The 21,058-nt window shown below is 45.7% G+C and overlaps 1 protein-coding gene across 1 annotated transcript in view; it reads right to left on the bottom strand.

The window, feature by feature from the left end:
* LOC129709132 (calcium-binding protein 1-like) overlaps positions 1–6,297 on the bottom strand; it is an 85,025-nt gene extending 78,728 nt beyond the window's left edge. Inside the window, exon 1 of the mRNA XM_055655263.1 lies at positions 6,111–6,297. Within this exon, the coding sequence (XP_055511238.1) occupies positions 6,111–6,146 (36 nt within the window). The 5' untranslated portion in view covers positions 6,147–6,297. The remainder of the gene's footprint in view (positions 1–6,110) is intronic.
* Positions 6,298–21,058: the final 14,761 nt, after the last annotated feature.

Below are 21,058 nucleotides of genomic sequence, written 5' to 3'. Positions count from 1 at the left end.
TATGACATTCCCCAGTCTCCACCTTCATCTAACATAAAATAGCTTAATACACACTTGGTAAAATGTTGCTTGTCCACGCTGCCAATATTCGCACAGAGGTGTTGGGAGTGGCGGACGTTCCTCTTAGAGTAGAGATGGCTAAGGAGAGATTTGATCAAATTGATGGTGGGTTTTAATGGAGAGGAATGACAGAAACTGTTTCTATTTTACGGGAAGATTGACAACAAGGGGACGCGGGTTTAAGAGAATTGGCCAATAATAATAATAATAATAATAATAACTTTATTTATAAAGCGCTTTTAGACAACATCAGTTACCACAAAGTGCTGTACATGAGAAGTCAACAAAAAGTTATTACAAACTACTAAAACCATTAAGACGACAGGACTATAAAAACAGTAAAAATTAAAAGACATTAAAAGCACTAAAACAGGAACAATGTCTCAGCCAGTGTCGAAAGCCAGTGAATAAAAGTGAGTTTTTAGGGAGGATTTAAAGATGGACAGTGAAGGGGCCTGTCTGATCTGCAGCGGCAAGGTGTTCCAAAGTGCCGGGGCAGCAACAGAAAAGGCTCTATCCCCTCTGAGCTTCCGCTTAAGCCTTGGTACCTCAAGGAGCAGCTGATCCGCTGACCTGAGGCACCAGGTAGGAGCATAAGCCAGAGAGGATTTTTTTTGTTACTGTTACGGAATAAATGCAAAGACCCAGTGATTACCAATCAGGCAGTTGACCAGTGACTGCAGCTGAGGTTTAGTTTAGTCCAGAGCGGCGGTGTGGAAACAGGCCCTTCAGCCCATCGAGCCCACACCGACCATCGATAACTTTGCAGTTATTCTGGAGAATCTCCAGCTTCTCCTGCGATACTGGCTGACCCACTGAGTTACTCCAGCGGGAAGACACAAAAAAAGCTGGAGTAACTCAGCGGGACAGGCAACATCTCTGGAGAGAAGGAATGGGCAACGTTTTCGGGTCGAGGCCCTTCTTTACTCCAGCACTTTGTGCCTCTTTCAGAGCGGAGTGGCTCGTTCAAGTGTCTGATGTTGTGTTTCGTTTGTCAAAACCTCTCAAAGATCGGTACGGAAACGCACGGCCAGCGCGCTATTGCGGAATTTGATCAGATCACCTAAGGCCTTGGGGGAGACACGGTGGCACAGCGGTAGAGCTGCTGCCTCCTGACTACGGTACTAACTGTGCTGAGCTTATACGTTCTCCCATTGACCGGGTCGACTTCTTCCAGGTGCTCCGGTTTCCTCCCAAAGTCTGAAGAAGGATTCTGACCTGAAACGTCATGTTTCTCCAATGCCTGACCCACTGAGTTACTCCAGCATTTTGTGTCCACCTTCGATATTAAGCAGCATCTGCAGTTCCTCTCTACACATATGCAGGTTTGTAGGTTATTTGGCCTCTGTAAATTATCCCTAGTGTGTAGGATACAAAAGTAGTTGAATTAGTGCATGGGTGATCGATGGTCAGGCTGGGCTCGGTGGGCTGAAGGGCCCGTTTCCACGCTGCATCCCTCAACTAAACTCAACCTCAGCTGCAATCTCCGGTCAACTGGCTTAAACATAGAAACATAGAAAATAGGTGCGGGAATAGGCCACTCGGCCCTTCAATATGATCATGGCTGATCATCCAAAATCAGTATCCTGTTCCTGCTTTCTCCCCATATCCCTAGATTCAGTTAGCCCTAAGAGCTAAATCTAACTCTCTTTAGAAAACATCCAGTGAATTGGCCTCCACTGACCTCTGTGGCAGAGAATTCCACAGATTCACAACTCTCTGGGTGAAAAAAGTTTTCCTCATCTCAGTCCTAAATGGACCACCCCTGATTCTTAAACTGTGACCCCTGGTTCTGGACTCCCCCAACATTGGGAACATTTTTTCCTGCATCTAGCCTGTCCAATCCCTTAAGAATGTTATATGTTTCTACTGTAAAGGAAGGCTGATTATAGCTGGGTCTTTGCAGTTGATAACCAGAGTCCTGGCCTACAGACTAACACACATACTTGGCTAATAAATTATTTGTATCTTGTATCTTGGAAACATCCAGCATTGAAATTCCATTTGGGTTCTCTGTGGTTTGGGTGAGATAGGGATGAAACATGGTAGATTGGCACAAATTCATCCTCTTAATATTCATAGGTTGATAAAAAATGCTGGAGAAACTCAGCGGGTGAGGCAGCATCTATGGAGCGAAGGAATAGGTGACGTTTCGGGTTTCATGTGGATAAATGTGAGGTTATCCATTTTGGTGGCAACGGGAAAGCAGACTATTATCTAAATGGTGGCCGATTGGGAAAGGGGGAGATGCAGCGAGACCTGGGTGTCATGGTACACCAGTCATTGAAGGTAGGCATGCAGGTGCAGCAGGCAGTAAAGAAAGCGAATGGTATGTTAGCTTTCATTGCAAAAGGATTTGAGTATAGGAGCAGGGAGGTTGTTCTGCAGTTGTACATGGTCTTGGTGAGACCACACCTGGAGTATTGCATACAGTTTTGGTCTCCAAATCTGAGGAAGGACATTATTGCCATAGAGGGAGTGCAGAGACGGTTCACCAGACTGATTCCTGGGATGTCAGGACTGTCTTATGAAGAAAGACTGGATAGACTTGGTTTATACTCTCTAGAATTTAGGAGATTGAGAGGGGATCTTATAGAAACTTACAAAATTCTTAAGGGTTTGGACAGGCTAGATGCAGGAAGATTGTTCCCAATGTTGGGGAAGTCCAGGACAAGGGGTCACAGCTTAAGGATAAGGGGGGAAATCCTTTAAAACCGAGATGAGAAGAACTTTTTTTCACACAGAGAGTGGTGAATCTCTGGAACTCTCTGCCACAGAGGGTAGTTGAGGCCAGTTCATTGGCTATATTTAAGAGGGAGTTAGATGTGGCCCTTGTGGCTAAGGGGATCAGGGGGTATGGAGAGAAGGCAGGTACGGGATACTGAGTTGGATGATCAGCCATGATCATATTGAATGGCGGTGCAGGCTCGAAGGGGCCGAATGGCCTACTCCTGCACCTAATTTCTATGTTTCTATGTTTCTATGTAAGACCCTTCTGAGTCACCTCTCCCTTCGCTCCATAGATGCTGCCACACCCACAGAGTTTCTCCAGCATTTTTATCGACCTTCGATTTTTCCAGAATCTGCAGTTCCTTCTTAAACTCTTAATTTTCATCATCTTTATTGCTTTCAATGGACCGCAAGAAATATTGATGGAGCACATTACAGGATTAAGGTTCATCAGCCCCGCGAAAGATTCTCAGAACATTTGTTGGTATTTAAATTGAAGCTTAACTTGAATGAATGCCCTTGAAATGGTTTAAATAAAGCAGAGATTGAGCCTGCGAAACCATTGTTTGTGAAGCTGGCACTGAGAATGAATGAATCATCTGGTACAATGTACTTGTCACACTGCATCATTTGCATCACAATAGCTGATTCATTTTTGGAAAGCGAGAAAATAGGAAACCGGCCGTCTTGCGATAACAATCAGGGGCTGGTTACCCACCAGGAGGTCTCCTTCCAGGACGAACATCTTAAATGGGTAACGGGGGCTTCAGAAATCTTCCTTGATTGATAGTTATCTGTCCAGTGCTTAGTTTAGGAAGGAGCTGCGGATGCAGGTGTAAACCGAAGACAGACACAAAATGCTGGAGTAAGTAACTCAGCGGGACAGGCAGCATCTCTGGAGAGAAGGAATGGGTGATGTTACAGTCTCAAGAAGGGTCTCAACCCGAAACGTCACCCATTCATTCTGGAGCACCCACAGAGTCAATGGATTGCTATGTTGTTAATAAAGTCTTTAGACCTTTAGACCTTTGGAACTTTGTAATGCTTTGTAATGGTTTATACTCTCTAGAATTTAGGAGATTGAGAGGGGATCTTATAGAAACGTACAAAATTCTTAAGGGGTTGGACAGGCTAGATGCAGGAAGATTGTTCCCGATGTTGGGGAAGTCCAGGACAAGGGGTCACAGCTTAAGGATAAGGGGGAAATCCTTTAAAACCGAGATGAGAAGAACTTTTTTTTCACACAGAGAGTGGTGAATCTCTGGAACTCTCTGCCACAGAGGGTAGTTGAGGCCAGTTCATTGGCTATATTTAAGAGGGAGTTAGATGTGGCCCTTGTGGCTAAGGGGATCAGGGGGTATGGAGAGAAGGCAGGTACGGGATACTGAGTTGGATGATCAGCCATGATCATATTGAATGGCGGCGCAGGCTCGAAGGGCCGAATGGCCTACTCCTGCACCTAATTTCTATGTTTCTATGTTTAGTTATTTACAACAGCAGAAACACAACAGGGTGTCAATGGAAGGGAGGTTGGTTTGTGTGATGGTCTGGGCTGTGAGCACAGTTTTCTGCAATTTCTAGCGGTCTTGGATGGAGCTGTTCCCAAACCATGTTGTGTTGGCATTATTACTATTGATCCACATTCACACCAATTCTATGTTATTCCACTTCCTCATCCACTCCCTACACACTAGAGGCAATTTACAGAGGCCAATTAACTTGCAAACCCGCAAGTCTTTGGTATAAGGGGGTGGGGGGGGGGAACCGGAGCACCCAGAGGAAACCCACACAGACAGCACCTGGAGTCAGGATCGAACCCGGGTCTCTGACGCTGTAAGGCGGCAGCTCTATGACTGCATGGATTTCATAGAAACATAGAAAATAGGTGCAGGAGTAGGCCATTCGGCCCTTCGAGCCTGCACTGCCATTCAATATGATCATGGCTGATCATCCAACTCAGTATCCTGTACCTGCCTTCTCTCCATACCCCCTGATCCCTTTAGCCACAAGGGCCACATCTAACTCCCTCTTAAATATAGCCAATGAACTGTGGCCTCAACTACATTCTGTGGCGGAGAATTCCAGAGATTCGCTACTCTCTGTGTGAAAAATGTTTTTCTCATCTCGGTCCTAAAGGATTTCCCTCTTATCCTTAAACTGTGGCCCCTTGTTCTGGACTTCCCCAACATCGGGAACAATCTTCCTGCATCTAGCCTGTCCGACCCCTTAAGAATTTTGTACGTTTCTATAAGATCCCCCCTCAATCTTCTAAATTCTAGCGAGTACAAGCCGAGTCTAGCGAGTACAAGCCGGGTCTATCCAGTCTGGGTTCCACCGGTTTCCTCCCACATCACAACAAAGACGTCCAGGCTGGCGGCTGACTAGAAAGGAGCAGCAGATGCGACAAAGTGCTGGAGTAACCCCGGGGGGTCAGGCAGGAAAAGGGTGGGTGACGTTTCGGGTCAGGACCCTCCTTCAGACTGAAAGATGGAGAAAGGCCAGGACGGGCCAAAATAGGGGCGGCAACAGATGTCCTCGGGAAGGGTGCTAAACGGCCACTGTAAGTCGCCCCTAGTGTGTTGGTCAGCGGTAGATTTTGGGGGGGAATGCGAGGAGAAAAAATGGGTTTAGTAAATTGCCTCTCTTCCTCCCTCAGATTTGTAGCATTGCAGATTGCATATTTTTTTCCAATTTGCTGAAGGAATGCTGCACTGTGAGACTGGTTGTCAAACCAGGAGCACGTCCACCCTGAACTGAGCAACAGTATACAAGATAAATTCATCATAAAACGGTCAGAAGAGGGTTCCTTTGCCAAGTTGGTCAAGATTTATCTCTCAAACACCCTCGATAAAACAGTGTAATGGGTCGTTGGTGTCTCCGGGGCCTTGAGGCATGAAAATTGGCTGTCACCTCTCTACACATTATGGATTAGTCGCATTTCATCATCAATCCATGGGCTACAGAGCACTGCAGGATATCTTGAAGCTGCGAAATGTAAGTCTGAAGAAGAGTCTCGCCCAAAAACGCCACCCATTCCTTCTCAATCAGTACCCCGTTCCTGCCTTCTCCCCATATCCCCTGACTCCGCTATCTTTAAGAACCCTATCCAGCTCTCTCTTGAAAGCATCCAGAAAACCGGCCTCCACCTCCCTCTGAGGCAGACAATCCCACACACTCACAACTCAGCAAATCTTCGGAAAAGGAATATTCGACGTTTCGGGTCGAGACCCTTCTTCAGTCTGACCCAAAACATCGCCTATTCCTTCTGTCCATATAGATGCTGCCTCACCAGCTGAGTTCCTCCAGCATTTTTTGCCTACCTTCGATTTTTCCAGCATCTGCAGTTCTTTCCTCATCAAATCTTCAGCGGTGATTTGCAAACTCCTAAAAAAGCTGCAACTCGGGGTTTCATCCTTAATGTCGGTTCAGCCGTCAGCTCCAACGTCATTCTCTTCCAGGAGCTTTTATGAAAGTTCAGCTCGATAAGTCATAAAAAGTCTGCAAGTTATAAAAAAGTGCACTAGATTTACATGGGATCATCGTGGTCTTTCTCTCAGCATTATGAGAATCTAAATTAGACTTTCAGTCAGTGCCGAATTGTCTGTAATTGCTGAAAGGGACTGCTAAAAATATCCAATCTTTCAGCAATTAGGTTGAATTTCCGAGAGCTTTCTCAAGATAGATTGATTGTATGATGGAATGAATCATAAATGTCATGCATGCTGTCAGCGCAGCTGCAAGTACAAAGACTATCGAAAATAACAGGGTGCATGGTACAATTGCTTGGCATGTACAGTACATCCATCTGCGAAATAAAATGTTCTGACCTAAAAATAGCAGAATTAGCACACCAATTGATTGCTTCCAAACGAGACACAAGTTCAATCAGAGAGTCGTACGAATGGAAGAACACAGGCTGAATGGGTGAGTGGAAAGCTTTGCCTTCCCTGGGGAGCCTGGTTTAACACAGCACAAGATCGTCCGATCAGCAGAGAAGATTATTGGCTGCAACCTTCCCTCCATTGATGAACTGTACACTGCAAGGGCCAGGAAGCGAGCGGGCAAGATCATCTCTGACCCCTCTCACCCTGGCCACAAACTCTTTGAATCACTTCCCTCTGGAAGGCGACTCCGGACTGTCAAAGCTGCCACAGCCAGACATAAAAACTGTTTTTATCCACGAGTAGTTGCTCTACTCAACAGCCAAAAATCTGTAGCCTCCCTTTGATCTGGTATTTTGTTGGTTCATATGCTTGATCAATGGTGTTTTATCATTAATGTTTTATTATTATTAATGTTTAGTGTTTTCTGAGTTATTCGTAACTGTCACTGTACGTCATGTTGTTACTTGTGGGCACCAAGGAGCAAATACTTGGCCAATAAACGTACTTACTTAAATGCTGGAGTAACTCAGCGGGACCGGCAGCGTCTCTGAATGGAAACAAAGGAGGGCCCAGGGGGTGGGGTGGGGGGGGGAGGGAGGGGGAGAATAAATTTGGGCCTGTCCGCGGGATACTTTGTAACTTTGTCGACTTGTGACAATAAAGTATTAATTAACTAATCCATTCATTCATTTATTCAGAAGGCATGGGTGATGTCACGACCCAAAACGTCACCCAGTCCTTCTCTCCAGAGATGCTGCCTGTCCCGCTGAGTTACTCCAGCTTTTTGTGTCTATCTTCAATGTCAACCAGCATCTGCAGTCCCTTCCTACACATGACACACCATAAACCAGACTCCCCACCATTGACTCCATCTACACTTCACGCTGCTTTGGAAAAGTACCCGACATAATCAAGGACTCGTCCCACCCCAGTCATTCCCTCTTCTCCTTGTTCCTGTCCGGCAGGAGGTGCAGAAACTTGAAATTCACACAGTCAGACTCAGGAACAGCTTCTTCCCCTCTGCTATCAGCCTTTTGAATAGTCCTTCCATAAGCTGGGCTACTGTTCAACTCACCTCTACCCCATTGAAGACATTGGACTTTTTCAAAGGAACTGATGTGCTATAATATGCTACAATGCTGAGAACCATATGCTGCACTCTGTGTCTTCCCCTTTGCTCTATCTATTGTACTTGAATTTGAACTCATTGTATCTTAGTTTAGTTGAGGTTAGTTTAGTGTGGTTTAGTATAATTTAGTTTAGTTTAGTTTAGTTTTGTTTAAGATCAGAAATGACCGATTAAAGATAGTCCAAGGGTCTCCTATCCTTGGATGGAGCTGTTCCCATACTAAAAGCCCTGTCCCACGGTACGAGTTCATTCTAAGAGCTCTCCCGAGTTTTAAAAAAAAAAATCACACTCGTGGTAAGCATGGAGAATGAACGTAGCGGGTACGTCGGAGCTCGGGGGCGTCTCTTAGCGGCTCGTAACGGTAACGGCAGATACTCGGGAAGACTCGCTAACGGCAGGTAAGCACGGGAAGACTCGTGAAGAATTTTCAACATGTTGAAAAATGTCCACGAGAGCCCCGAGTACTGACGAGTGGCCAATCTCCGAGTTCGAATCAGGGCAAACTCAGGAGAACTCTTGGAATGAACTCGTATTGGACATACTGAGGTCTTGCAAGACTCATATTCCATTGTACTGCACATAATAGGAAACCTTTTTTCATCTTTTTCTTTGAATAATTAATCAACTGTGTCACAGTTCCCTCTCTTGATCTACAGCCTTCAGCATTTACCCCTTTGTGCCGTTTGACTTGAAAGATAGTTGTAACTTCTCAAACCCCAGAACCGAATATTTCTTCATTCGGTTGGAAAGTTCTTAAAAATACACTGTCAGAATTGAAATGCAACCATTAACATTTTATTTTGATACATGGTTTGACACATGGTTTGTTATTCTGCTTGCGAATGGTTCCATATATAGTTCTCATCACAACCATTATTGAAGATAGCAAAGTAGATTCCCGCTGGAACCCAGCAATGATGGGCTCCAGCAATTGTAAACACTGCCCAGTCCATCATCGGCTCTGACCTCCCTACTATCGAGGGGATCTATCGCAGTCGCTGCCTCAAAACGGCTGCCAGCATCATCAAGTATCCACACCATCCTGGCCACTCACACATCTCCGCGCTGCCTTCAGGTAGAAGGTACAGGAGCCTGAAATCTGCAACATCCAGGTTCAGGAATAGCTGCTTCCCCACAACCATCAGGCTATTAACCTCAACTCAAACAAAACTCTGAACATTAATAGCCCATTGCACTTTATCTGATTATTTATGTGTGTATAGATATATATATATATTCAATAGTATATGGTCACACTGATCCGTTCTGTATTTATTTATGCCTACTATATTCTGTTGTGCTGAAGCAAAGCAAGAATTTCATTGTCCTATCTGGGACACATGACAATAAACTCTCTTGAATCTTGAATCTTGACCCAAGCTGATCGATCTGCATTGAGAATTCACACCAGTAGAATTATAGAACAGTAGGGCATGTGGTCGGAAATAAATGAGTACAATTATTTTCACGGGGAGTCACGTTGTGTAAATGATGCAGTGTTCGATCCTGACTACGGGTGCTGTCTGTATGGAGAACTAGATGTATACTATGTCGCATGGAACCAGATGTAGTAGGGATTACTGAAATATAGCTCAAAAAGCAACTGGAATTAAACTATGCAGAATGCGACATATTTAGAGTAGAGATTCTAGGAGGGAAAAGAATGGAATTGAAGGAGTGGTAAGTCTTTGGAGATAACATAACGATGGAGAAAATTGCTTCAGTCGTCAGTGGGACAGAAATAGAATTCAGATGGATTGAGAAAAAAGATAATTAAGGATTAATCAGACTAATAGGCTAATTTGTGCGCGTCTCAGACTATCGGGAAGCTTAAGAACACCAGCAGGCAGCAACAGGGACCTCAAGATGGACACAAAACGCTGGTGTAACTCAGCGGGTCAGGCAGCATCACTAAAATCCATGTGGACTACATCCACTGCGACTGGTCATCTTTCTCACCTCCTCAAAAAACACCATTGAATTTCAAAATCAAGAGAGAGCAGCGAAGTGCTAATGAGCGAAAAGGTTGAGGATCAATAAAGAAATTATACAGCACTAATTATACAGAGAGTAAGGGGAGAACACGACAGGGAAGTATTTAAGAAAGAACTGCAGATGCTGGAAAAAATCAAAGGTAGAAAAAAATGCTGGAGAAACTCAGCAAGTGAGGCAACTATGGAGCGAAGGAATAGGTGAAGTTTCGAGTTGAGACCCTTCTTCAGACTGATGTGGGGGTGGGGGCGTGGGGGGGAGGGAAATCCTTTGCTCCATAGATGCTGCCTCACCTGCTGAGTTTCTCCAGCATTTTTGTCCACCTTCAAACAGGGAAGTAGAATATTAAAAACCAAATAAACATGAAATTAAATTATCAAGGATGATAAAATAAAACTGTAACATTTTTCAGCACGGTTTAGTTTATTGTCACGTGTACCGAGGTACAGCGAAAAGCTTTTGATGTGTGCTAACCAGTCAGTGGAAAGACAATACATGATTACAATCGAGCCATTGGCAGTGTGCAGATACACGATAAGAGATTTGAAAGCGTGGAGCGATTGCGATATGTGATGGTAGATCTGCTTCGGTGGCCGGCAAGCACAAATAGTCGCCTGGGTTGGTTGGGTGCCATCTTCAGTTCCGATCAGTTGAGGTTATTTCCACTTGTACCGACCGAAGCCCTTGTAGCGTGCTATCCAGTCAGCGGAAAGACAACACGTGACGTTGGAAGCAAATTCACGGCATACGAATAAAACAGTCGATGTGGAATCAGAGGAAAGCCACTATGTGCCAGGCAGGATTATACAGCGATATAAGCAAAAACATTAAATGATTGCTTTGCTGTAGAATTTTAGAGAGAAGCAGATCAGGTGGAAGTGACATCAGAAGATGGGATTAGAAATGACATAACTGGGCTTACAATAAAAAGAGTGGAGATATTAAATAATCTAATCAAGTGCAAAGAGGATAAAATTTGCATTAATCGCGTCTATGCATTTTCAAAGAAGCTAGGCAGGAGATGTCAGGGACAATATTGCACATGTCTAGGAAGGAACTGCAGATGCTGGTTTGAAACTGAAGATAGGCACAAAACGCTGGGGTAATTCAGCGGGTCAGGCAGCATCTCTGGAGAAATTGAATAGGTGACGTTTCGGCTCGTGACCCTTCTTCAGACTGAGAGAAGTGTCTGAACGGGAGAGACCCCTGACACTCAGTCTGAAGAAGGGTCACGACCTGAAACCTCACCCATTCCTTCTCTCCAGAGATGCTGCCTGTCCCACTGAGTTACTCCAGCATTTTGTGTCCATCTTCGATATAAACCAGCATCTGCAGTTCTACCCAACACATAACTTCTTAGCACCAATCAGTTCGCTAAGCAAAGTGCAGATGCTAGTGGGTCATTTTCACAAAAGCATAATTCAAGGCATTGTGACAACGCTCATGCATTGGTAGGTACATGCATTGGTGGGTACATGCATTGGTGGGCACATGCATTGGTGGGTACATGCATTGGTGGGCACATGCATTGGTGGGTACATGCATTGGTGGGCACATGCATTGGTGGGCACATGCATTGGTGGGCGCATGCATTGGTGGGCACATGCATTGGCGCCACTCCGCATGCCTGCACTTGTGCTCTCACACATCAGTTCATAAGTTCTTGGAGCAGAATTTGGCCATTGGGCCCATCGAGTCTACTCCACCATTCAATCATGGCTGATCTATCTTTCCCTCTCAACTCCATTCTCCTGCCTTCTCCCCATGACCCCTGACACCCATACTAAGCAAGACCTTACACATAATTACCTGCAGGCCGTGAACGATGTGATGGGTCATCGCAGAAACTGCTACTATCTGAGGCCAATGCTTTCACAGGTTATAGGAGTAGATGTAGGCCATTCGGTCCATCAAGTCCACTCCACCATTCAATCGTGGCTGATTGCTGCTCCCCAGTTCCTGCCTTCTCCCCATAACCTTTGACACCCGTTCTAATCAAGACTTTGTCCATCTCCGACTTTAAAAATATCCACCGACTCGGCCTCTGACTAAAGATTAACTACCCTCTGACTAAAGAAGTTCCTCCTCACCTCCACTCTAAAAGAGCGCCCTTTAATGCTGAGGCTGTGACCTCTGGTCCTAGGCTCTCCCACCATCCTCTCCACGTCCACTCTATTCACGCCTTTCATTATTCTGCAAGTTTCAATGAGGGTCGGGATTTCCCAGGGTCTACATTAGCTTCCTCTAATCCCAGGGTCCCTGCGTCAATCACTATCAACTCCTGTGAATCACACACACTAATCCTTTTCTAAACAAATCCTCTCATATTCTGTGGCTTAATGCATTTCTTTGCTTCAAAGGTAGAACAGGACATGTAGAAAGCTTGGGCTATAAACGCTGCCAAACAGTATTCTGCAGTGCTGGTGTAGTGAGGAAGATTCTGAGGCTCAGCCACATCATTGCTTTTTATTTGAATTACAGAATGAACTGAAAAAAAAAAATGATTGAAAAAAATGAAATGATTCAATTTATTGTCATTGTCAGTGTACAGTACAGAGACAACGAAATGCATTTTTAGCATCTCCCTTGAAAGGGAGACACAGGGCGTCGCGGTGTGCCCGCGCCTGCCGCCGTACATTCCATTACAGGCAAAGGTGGGTGAAGTGTCTTGCCCAAGGACACAACGACAGTATGCACTCCAAGCGGGATTTTGAACCGGCTACCTTCCGGTCGCCAGCCGAACTCTTAGCCCATTGTGCTATCTGTCGCCCCGATCTGGGTGTGGAATATCCTTGATCTAATATTTCTCTTTCATTCAACAGTCCGAAGAAGGTCCTGACCCCATCCATGTTCTGCGGAGATGCTGTCTGACCCGCTGAGTTACTCCAGCACTTTGTGTCATTCTCAGTTAATCCATATGTGTAGGCCAGAGTGGCCATGTGGAGAAGATATACACAGAGTGCTGGAGTAACTCAGCGGGTCAGGCAGCATCTCTGGAGAAAAGGAATAGGTGACGTTTTGGGTCGAGACCCTTCTTCAGACTGAGAGTCAGGGGAGAGGGGAACTAGTGGTATGAAAAAATGCAGAACAAATCAGAGCCGGCATTGATGGATCTCCTTTGTCGTAAGGTCATAGATAGGGCACGGTCACGGTGGCGCAGCGGTAGAGTTGCTGCCTTACAACGCCCGCAACACCGGGGAACCGGGTTCGATCCCGACTACGGGTGCTGTCTGTACGTTCTCCCCGTGACCTGCCTGGGTTTTCTCCGAGATCTTCGGTTTAGTCCCAGACGTACAGTTTTGGAGGTTAATTGGCTTAGTAAATGTAAAAATTGTCCCTAATGTTTGCAGAATAGTGTTAGTGTGCGGGGATCGCTGGACGGCACGAGCCTAGTGGGCCGAACAGCCTGGTTCCGCGCTGTATCTCTAAACTAAACTAAACAAATACGCTAATTGTCGCAGCAGATTGGAGAATTAAAATAGGTTAAATGCTCTACTTTTAGCAATACTTAAATAAACAATACTTTCTTTTGATGTATGTCTATATAGTTATATATATATTTGCACCATCTGCGATGTTACATTGGGCAATTGCAGTAGAATAATTCTGAGCACTCTCATCAGCTAGAAGCAAGGTCATATCATCCTCGGGTAAGTTTACCAGTCAATAAATAACCACCGTCAAATTCCTTCCTCAGGTTCTCCTGGCTCAAGCTGGGGGTTTAAAAAATCAATTTCTTTTTTTTTGTTTGGATGATGCAACAGGTTGTGTCACCCAGCCTTTGCCCCAGTGAAAAGCATTCCGAACCCAATGGAACACAAAGTGCTGGAGTGACTCAGCGGGTCAGGTAGCTTCTCTGAAGGACACGGATAGGCGTTTTGGGTTTTTATTTTAGCTTAGAGATACAGCGCGGAAACCGGCCCTTCAGCCCACCGAGTCCGCATTGTCCAGCGATCCCCGCACACTAAAGGGCCTGTCCCACGAGCATGCGACCTGCATGCGGCGAGCGCGATCAAACCAGAAGCGGTGGCCGCGCAGAGGTCGAGTGAGTGATGTGAAGTTCGAGCGAAGTCCACGGGAAGTTTGCGCGTGACGTCTGTCATCGAGACGCTGCGCACGCCCGTCGAGGCGGTGCGTACGGCGTCGAGGCGGCTGCGGGCCGGCAGGCCGTTGCCGCGCGGAATTTTTGAACACTGTCAGTTTTTCGGAGCCCCGCGCGATGTCGGGACCAGCTCCGCACAACTCCACACGGCTCCGGCGATCGAAGTAGGACCGGCCCCGCGAGGCCGTACAGCTCAAGCGACCACGTTAGGTCGCGCTTGCCGCATGCAGTCGCATGCTCGTGGGACAGGCCCTTAACATTATCCTACACACACAAGGAACAATTTACATTCATACCAAGCCAATTAACCTGCAAACCTGTTTGTCTTTGGAGTGTGGGAGGAAAACAAAGATCTCGGTGAAAACCCACGCCACAGATCACGGGGAGAACATACAAACTCCGCACAGCACCCGTAGTCAGGATCAAACCTGGGTCTCTGGTGCTGTAAGGCATCAACTCTACCACAGCGCCACCGTGCAAGACTGAATAAGGCCTGCGATGTGGGTGGATAGTTTGTGAGATGATCCAATCCTTCTGTCACTCACAAGGTGTCTCTTGCCCAGAGTAGCGGAATCAAGAACCAGAGGACATAGGTTTAAGGTGACTGAGTGAAAAATTTAATAGGAATTTGAGGGGTAACATTTTCCTCTTTGAGACACTAACAACACTAACACTATCCTACACTCTAAGGATCATTTACAATTTTTACCAAAGCCAATTAACCTACAAACATGTACGTCTTTGGAATGTGGGAGAAAACCGGAGCACCCGGAGAAAACCCACGAGGTCACGGAGAGAACGTACAAACTCCGTTCAGACGGCACCCTCGGTCAGGATCGAGCCCGGGTCTCTGGCGCATGTGAGGCGGCGACTCTACCTCTGTGCCACCGTGCCCCTGATGAGCGCAAACTTGAATCTTTTCCACTCTACCACCCCTAATCTCTTCCCATGGCACAGACACTAATTGCGATGTACCCCATTCATTATCACATCAAAGGAGTCAGAAATCGAACGGGGAGCTGGGGCCAGCTACGAGGAAGAAATAGATTTATCTTGCATGCTCTTGGAAGAATCATTTAAAATTAATTGCTTTTCAACACAGAGGGAGCTCAGGCTGGAGAAGTGTGGCTTTATTTGGTCTGTTACAGAATTGTGAGGAAGAGCTTCGAATTGATTTGCAGATATTGAAGCAGCATTCGAGCAGTCACAGAGTCAGACAGCACGGGAACAGGCCCTTCAGCCCACCATGTCTGTGCAACCACCCAGTGCCAATCTAGTTACTCTTTACCACAACATGTCCCGTAGCTGCCCACTGGACTGTAAGTGGCGCAGCGGTAGAGTTGCTGTCTTGGTGCGCCAGAGACCTGGGCTCGATCCTGACTGCGGGTGCTGTCTGTACGGAGTTTGCAGGTTCTCCCCCATGACGGGTGCTCCGGTTTCCTCTCACGTTCCAAAGACGTGCGGGTCGGTAAGTTAATTGGCTTCTGTAAATTGTCCCTAGTGAGTCGGATAGAACTAGTGTACAGGGGATCAGTGAGCTGATCTATCTCTAAACTACATAAAATCTAAACTAAAAGGATATCTTCAACAAAGCTGAGCTTTGAAAAGAGGGGACTAAGATGTGGGAAGTCAGTATGGTAAGGACACAAAGTGCTGGGTTAACACATGCAGCATCTCTGGAGAATGTAGATAGGAGACGTTTCAGCTTGGGACCCTTCTTCAGACTAAAGAATCATCACCTATCCATCCTCTAAATATGTTGCCTGACTCACTGAGTTACTCCAGCACTTTGTCTCCTATTTTCTTGCAATCCAGCATCTGCAGTTCCTTGTTCCTACAAGGATGATGATGAAGAAAGATGAAGAGACTCCTCTTTTCCTTATCTCCTTACTGCCTGAGAAGGTGTATCTGGATGAACATTTGAATCAACGAACCAAATTAGGCTGTACGTTAAGTGTTGGAAAATAGGGTTTAGATAGATAGAGGGGTTGGCATGGAAATGGCGGTCCCAAGGGCCTATTTCTGTGATTTTATTGCTCCCTGGCATTTTGTATTTGACATTTCGATGTTTCATATTCGGAACAGGCCTCTGCCAAACGCACAATGACTTCCCAATTTAATTGAATGAAATATTTTGAATTTGCGGCTCATTTTACAGCCTCCTCCTGAGATCTGAAAGCAAAGAGCTTTCAATGAGAGAAATATTGCCAGGGATGATCTACCTTTCCTTACGTCTATTGCTCACTAGTACAATGAGGTTTTTGCATATTTCTCCATATTCAGACTTCGCTAAGGAGGGATTAATAGTTAGGTTAACCCTTGAGGTCTTATTACCCATTTCAGCGCTAACCTCTCCCAATGCAGCTTTCGAAAGTGCATTTTTATGTCATGGCACCCGTGGAAGTAATTGCCACTTGAAAACGCGATGCAGCGCAGTAATTAAATCCAACACGTTAGTCTTTGAAGGTTAATCAGCTGCTGGATACATGTGTTTGCTCAGATTGGTCTTTCTATTTTACTGTGAGAGCTTGCGTGCCTTATGCCCCTGTCCCACTTAGGAAACCTGAACGGAAACCACTGGAGACTTTGCGCCCCACCCAAAGGTTTCCGTGCGGTTCCCAGAGGTTGCAGGTGGTTGCCGGAGGTTGCAGGTAGTGGAAGCAGGTAGGGAGACCGACAAAAACCTCCGGGAACCGCACGGAAACCTTGGGTGGGGCGCAAAGTCTCCAGAGGTCTCCATTCAGGTTTCCTAAGTGGGACAGGGGCACTCGTGATGTTTGCCATTCAAAGCGCCACCAGGTACAACCATGATGTGAACCGAAATGTACAAATGAGAGATAGACAGTGGGATGTAGCAAGATGCTACTGGCATCGGTACAAAGGGCCAAATGGCCTCTTTCTGCACAGTAGGTTTTCGGTGATTTAGTGATTTTGTTTAGTTTAGTTTCGAGACACAGTGCGTGAACATTCCCTACGGCCCACCGAGCCCGCACCGACCAGCGATCTCCGCACTTCATCACTACCCTACACACACGCACTAGGGACACTTTTACATTTACACCAGGAACAATTCACCCTCACACCTGTACGTCTTTGGAGTGCGGGAGGAAACCGAAGATCTGGGAGAAAACCCAGGCAGGTCACGGGGAGGACGTACAAACTCCGTACAGACAAGCACCCGCAGTCAGGATCGAACCTGGGTCTCTGGCACTGTAAGGCAGCAACTCTACCGCTGCCCTCGGTACAAAGGGCTAATGGCCTCTTTCTGCATAATAAATTTTCGGTAATTTTGTGATGGTATATGCATAAGGCTGTCCACCAGAAAAAACTTCCAAAAACCCAATTCTCCCTTCCTAACAAGACTGAGCTCAACAAGTTCATGTTTCATCCTAAATCCAGATGCTGTCCAGGTAAACACTTGGCTAATTACATAAGAAGGGTTTCGGCCCGAAACGTTGCCTATTTCCTCCTCCCTGTGACCTGCCTGGGTTTTCTCCAGGATCTCCGGTTTCCTCCCACGCTCTGAAGACGTACAGGGTGTGTAGGTTAATTGGCTTCAGAAAAATTGCAAATTGTCCCTGGGGTGTAGGATAGCGTTAGTGTACGGGTTGATCGCTGGTTGAGGCGCGGACTCAGTGGGTCGAAGGGCCTGTTCCTGCTCTGTTTCTCTAAAACGACAAAAAACTCAAACTAGAACACTGAGTTCCTCCAGCAGTTATTTTTTGATGAAGCACAAATAGTTGAAGTTCACAACAAGCTCGTGCCAGCAGGACCTACGCTCAACTCATTCCACCGACATTCATTCATTCTGCAGGATCTGTAACTGTGGAGGAACAAGGTCTGTAAATGTCCAGTCTTACACATTGAGCTGAATATACGCAGACAGGAGAGATTTCTGTGGGTTTTATACAGCAATTTTGTCTACCGTACATTGATATAGAATTGTTACCCATGTCCCCCCCTATTTCATTCCCCTACAACTGTTGAAATTCCCAAGAACGTCATTTCCTGGATTATGTCTTTCAATATCCATATATAATAGCTGCTTCAATGAGCAATATGATACTATTGAATCAACCAGCTATTTTTGACTTTGACTTTTACATTATGACAGGTCCAATACGTAATCTTATAATAAGGGATATATGTGGATAATGTGAGCATAATGCGATCAAGTTTTACAGAGAACTTGTAAGTGACATATTAAGTATGAAACTGGAATCAAAAGTAAACCCAATAATATTTGGCTTGGATAAACTGAAGAGAGATCCAAAATGCTGGAGTAACTCAGCAGGACAGGCGGTATCTCTGGAGAGAAGGAATGGGCGACGTTTCAGTTCAAGACCCTTCTTCAGACTGGGTTGAACAAGATTAGGGAATATGATTGCAGAATGTAAGAATAGACAAACAGTGGCAAATATTTTAATAATTCATAATTCCCAATAATCCATTAAAAAGTAAACATACCATATGTAAAATCAATCATCTCTGGTCAACCAAAGTGCTTAACTTAACAGCTGATAATGATATTATAAACAATAGATAATAGGTGCAGGAGTAGGCCATTCGGCCCTTCGAGCCAGCACCGCCATTCACTGTGATCATGGCTGATCATCGAGAGGAATAGCAGCGTTTGGTTGCATTTTAAGGACTTTGGGTTTTTGCACTAGTATTGTGGTTATCATTTATTCTTTTTTTTTGGGTTTATTATGTATTATCCACATGCATTGTATTTACAGTCCTGTTATGCTGTTGCAAGTAAGAGTTTCATTGTTCCATTGTTGGTACATATGACAATTAAACACTGAAGAAGGGTCTGAAGAAGGGTTTCGGCCTATTTCCTTCGCTCCATAGATGCTGCTGCACCCGCTGAGTTTCTCCAGCATTTCTGTGTACCACTGACTATTAAACACTCTTGACTTGACTCCAGTAATCTTAAGGATCTCGAGTTTTTTCACGAAGCTACGAAGGATGACCAACCGAATTACATAGAGAGAAAATGGAATGTGGGAATAGAGTAACAAAAATATAGAGAGTCATAGAGTCATACAGCGTGGAAACAGGCCCTTCATCAAAAACTTGCCCACATCGACCAACATATCCCATCGACGCTAGTCCCACCTGCCTGCATTGGCGTATCCCGCTAAGCCTGTCCTATCTTAGTACCTGTCTAAATGTTTTGTGAGCGTTGGGATAGTCCCTGCCTCAACTGCCTCCTCCGGCAGCTTGTTCCATGCACCCAGCACCCTAGTTAGTTATAGAGTCGCAGAGTCACCCAGCAGGGAAACAGGTCCTTCGGCCCAACTTGCCCACACCGACCAACACATATTGCATTAACTTCTGCCACAGAGTGGATTTGAGTATAGGACCAGGGAGGTTCTACTGCAGTTGTACAAGGTCTTGGTGAGACCACACCTGGAGTATTGCGTACAGTTTTGGTCTCCTAATCGGAGGAAAGACATTCTTGCCATAGAGGGAGTACAGAGAAGGTTCACCAGACTGATCCCTGGGATGTCAGGACTTTCATATGAAGAAAGACTGGATAGACTCGGCTTGTACTCCCTAGAATTTAGAAGATTGAGGGGGGATCTTATAGAAACGTACAAAATTCTTAAGGGGTTGGACAGGCTAGATGCAGGAAGATTGTTCCCGATGTTGGGGAAGTCCAGAACAAGGGGTCACAGTTTAAGGATAAGGGGGAAAACTTTTAGGACCGAGATGAGAAAAACATTTTTCACACAGAGAGTGGTGAATCTCTGGAATTCTCTGCCACAGAAGGTAGTTGAGGCCAGTTCATTGGCTATATTTAAGAGGGAGTTAGATGTGGCCCTTGTGACTAAAGGGATCAGGGGGTATGGAGAGAAGGCAGGTACAGGATACTGAGTTGCATGATCAGCCATGATCACATTGAATGGCGGTGCAGGCTCGAAGGGCCGAATGGCCTACTCCTGCACCTATTTTCTATGTTTCTAAAAGAGGAAAATTAAAGATGGGTCTCTTATAGGCAGGAGAAATGATGATGGTGGATTAGGAAATTATTTTGATTTAATATTTGTGTGTGTCTTTACAGTGGAAGAGATATTATGCCAAATGTATGGAAACCATGGATCTGATGTTTCTAATTATTAATAATGATTGAAAAAAACAAAGTGCGGAGGAAATCTAAAATATTCTGTTTCCCAACTCTTGGCAAAGTGAATTATTTCATATTTTCTTCATATTCTCTTCCATCTGCCACCTACACGTTGCATTTTCTCAATCCTGACGTCTTGATTTGTTTTTAGAAAGGGTGATTGTAGAGAAAGTAGATTTAATAATAGATTATGGAATTATGTTAATGGCGGGGGGAAATATACGCGACTTCGCCCGAGATTTGGAGGTTGTAGTGTTCAACAGCCTGATGGTTGTCGGGAAGAAGCTGCTCCTGAACCTGGACGTTACAGTTTGCAGGCTCCTGTACCTTCTTCCCGATGGCAGGAGTGAAGTGAGTGCGTGGCCAGGTTTAGAGGGGAAAGGGGCCAAATGCGGGCAGGCGGGGCCGGCGTAGATGGGGCATCTGGGTTAGCATGGGCAAGTTGGGCCAAAGGGCCAGTTTCTGTGCTGTGCGACTCGATGACATTAATTTATTACAACCTGAGCCTGGTTGAGGCCCAAGTTCTCTCTTCATTGAATATTCACAGTGCATTGTTGCAGCTCACTTGTTGAACACGTCGTGTGTGTCAACTGGCATCAGTGCTGGCTGTCCAGTGGCCTCAGTGGATGTAATTAGAGGCATAGAGTGATATAGTGTGGAAACTGGTCCTTCAGCCCAACTTGCCCACACCGCCCAGCTACCCTAGTCCCACCTGCCTGCATTTGGCCCATACCCCTATAAACCCGTCCTATCCATGTACCTGTCTAAATATTTCTTAAACGTTGGGGTAGTCCCTGCCTCAACCACCTTCTCCGTTCCATACACCCACCACCCGACGTGTGAAAAAGTTACCCATCGGATCCTTATTAAATCTTTTCCGTTCCCCTTAAACCCATGTCCTCTGGTCCTCGATTCATGTACTCTGGGCAAGAGACTCCGTGCATCTACTCGATCTATTCCTCTCATTCACTCCTCATCCTCCTGCCCTCCAAGGTATAGAGTCCCAGCTGGCTCAACCTCTCCCAACA

The sequence above is a fragment of the Leucoraja erinacea genome, chromosome 25 (assembly GCF_028641065.1).
Source record: "Leucoraja erinacea ecotype New England chromosome 25, Leri_hhj_1, whole genome shotgun sequence".
NCBI lineage: Eukaryota > Metazoa > Chordata > Chondrichthyes > Rajiformes > Rajidae > Leucoraja > Leucoraja erinaceus.
This window is presented reverse-complemented; position numbering and strand designations above follow the sequence as displayed.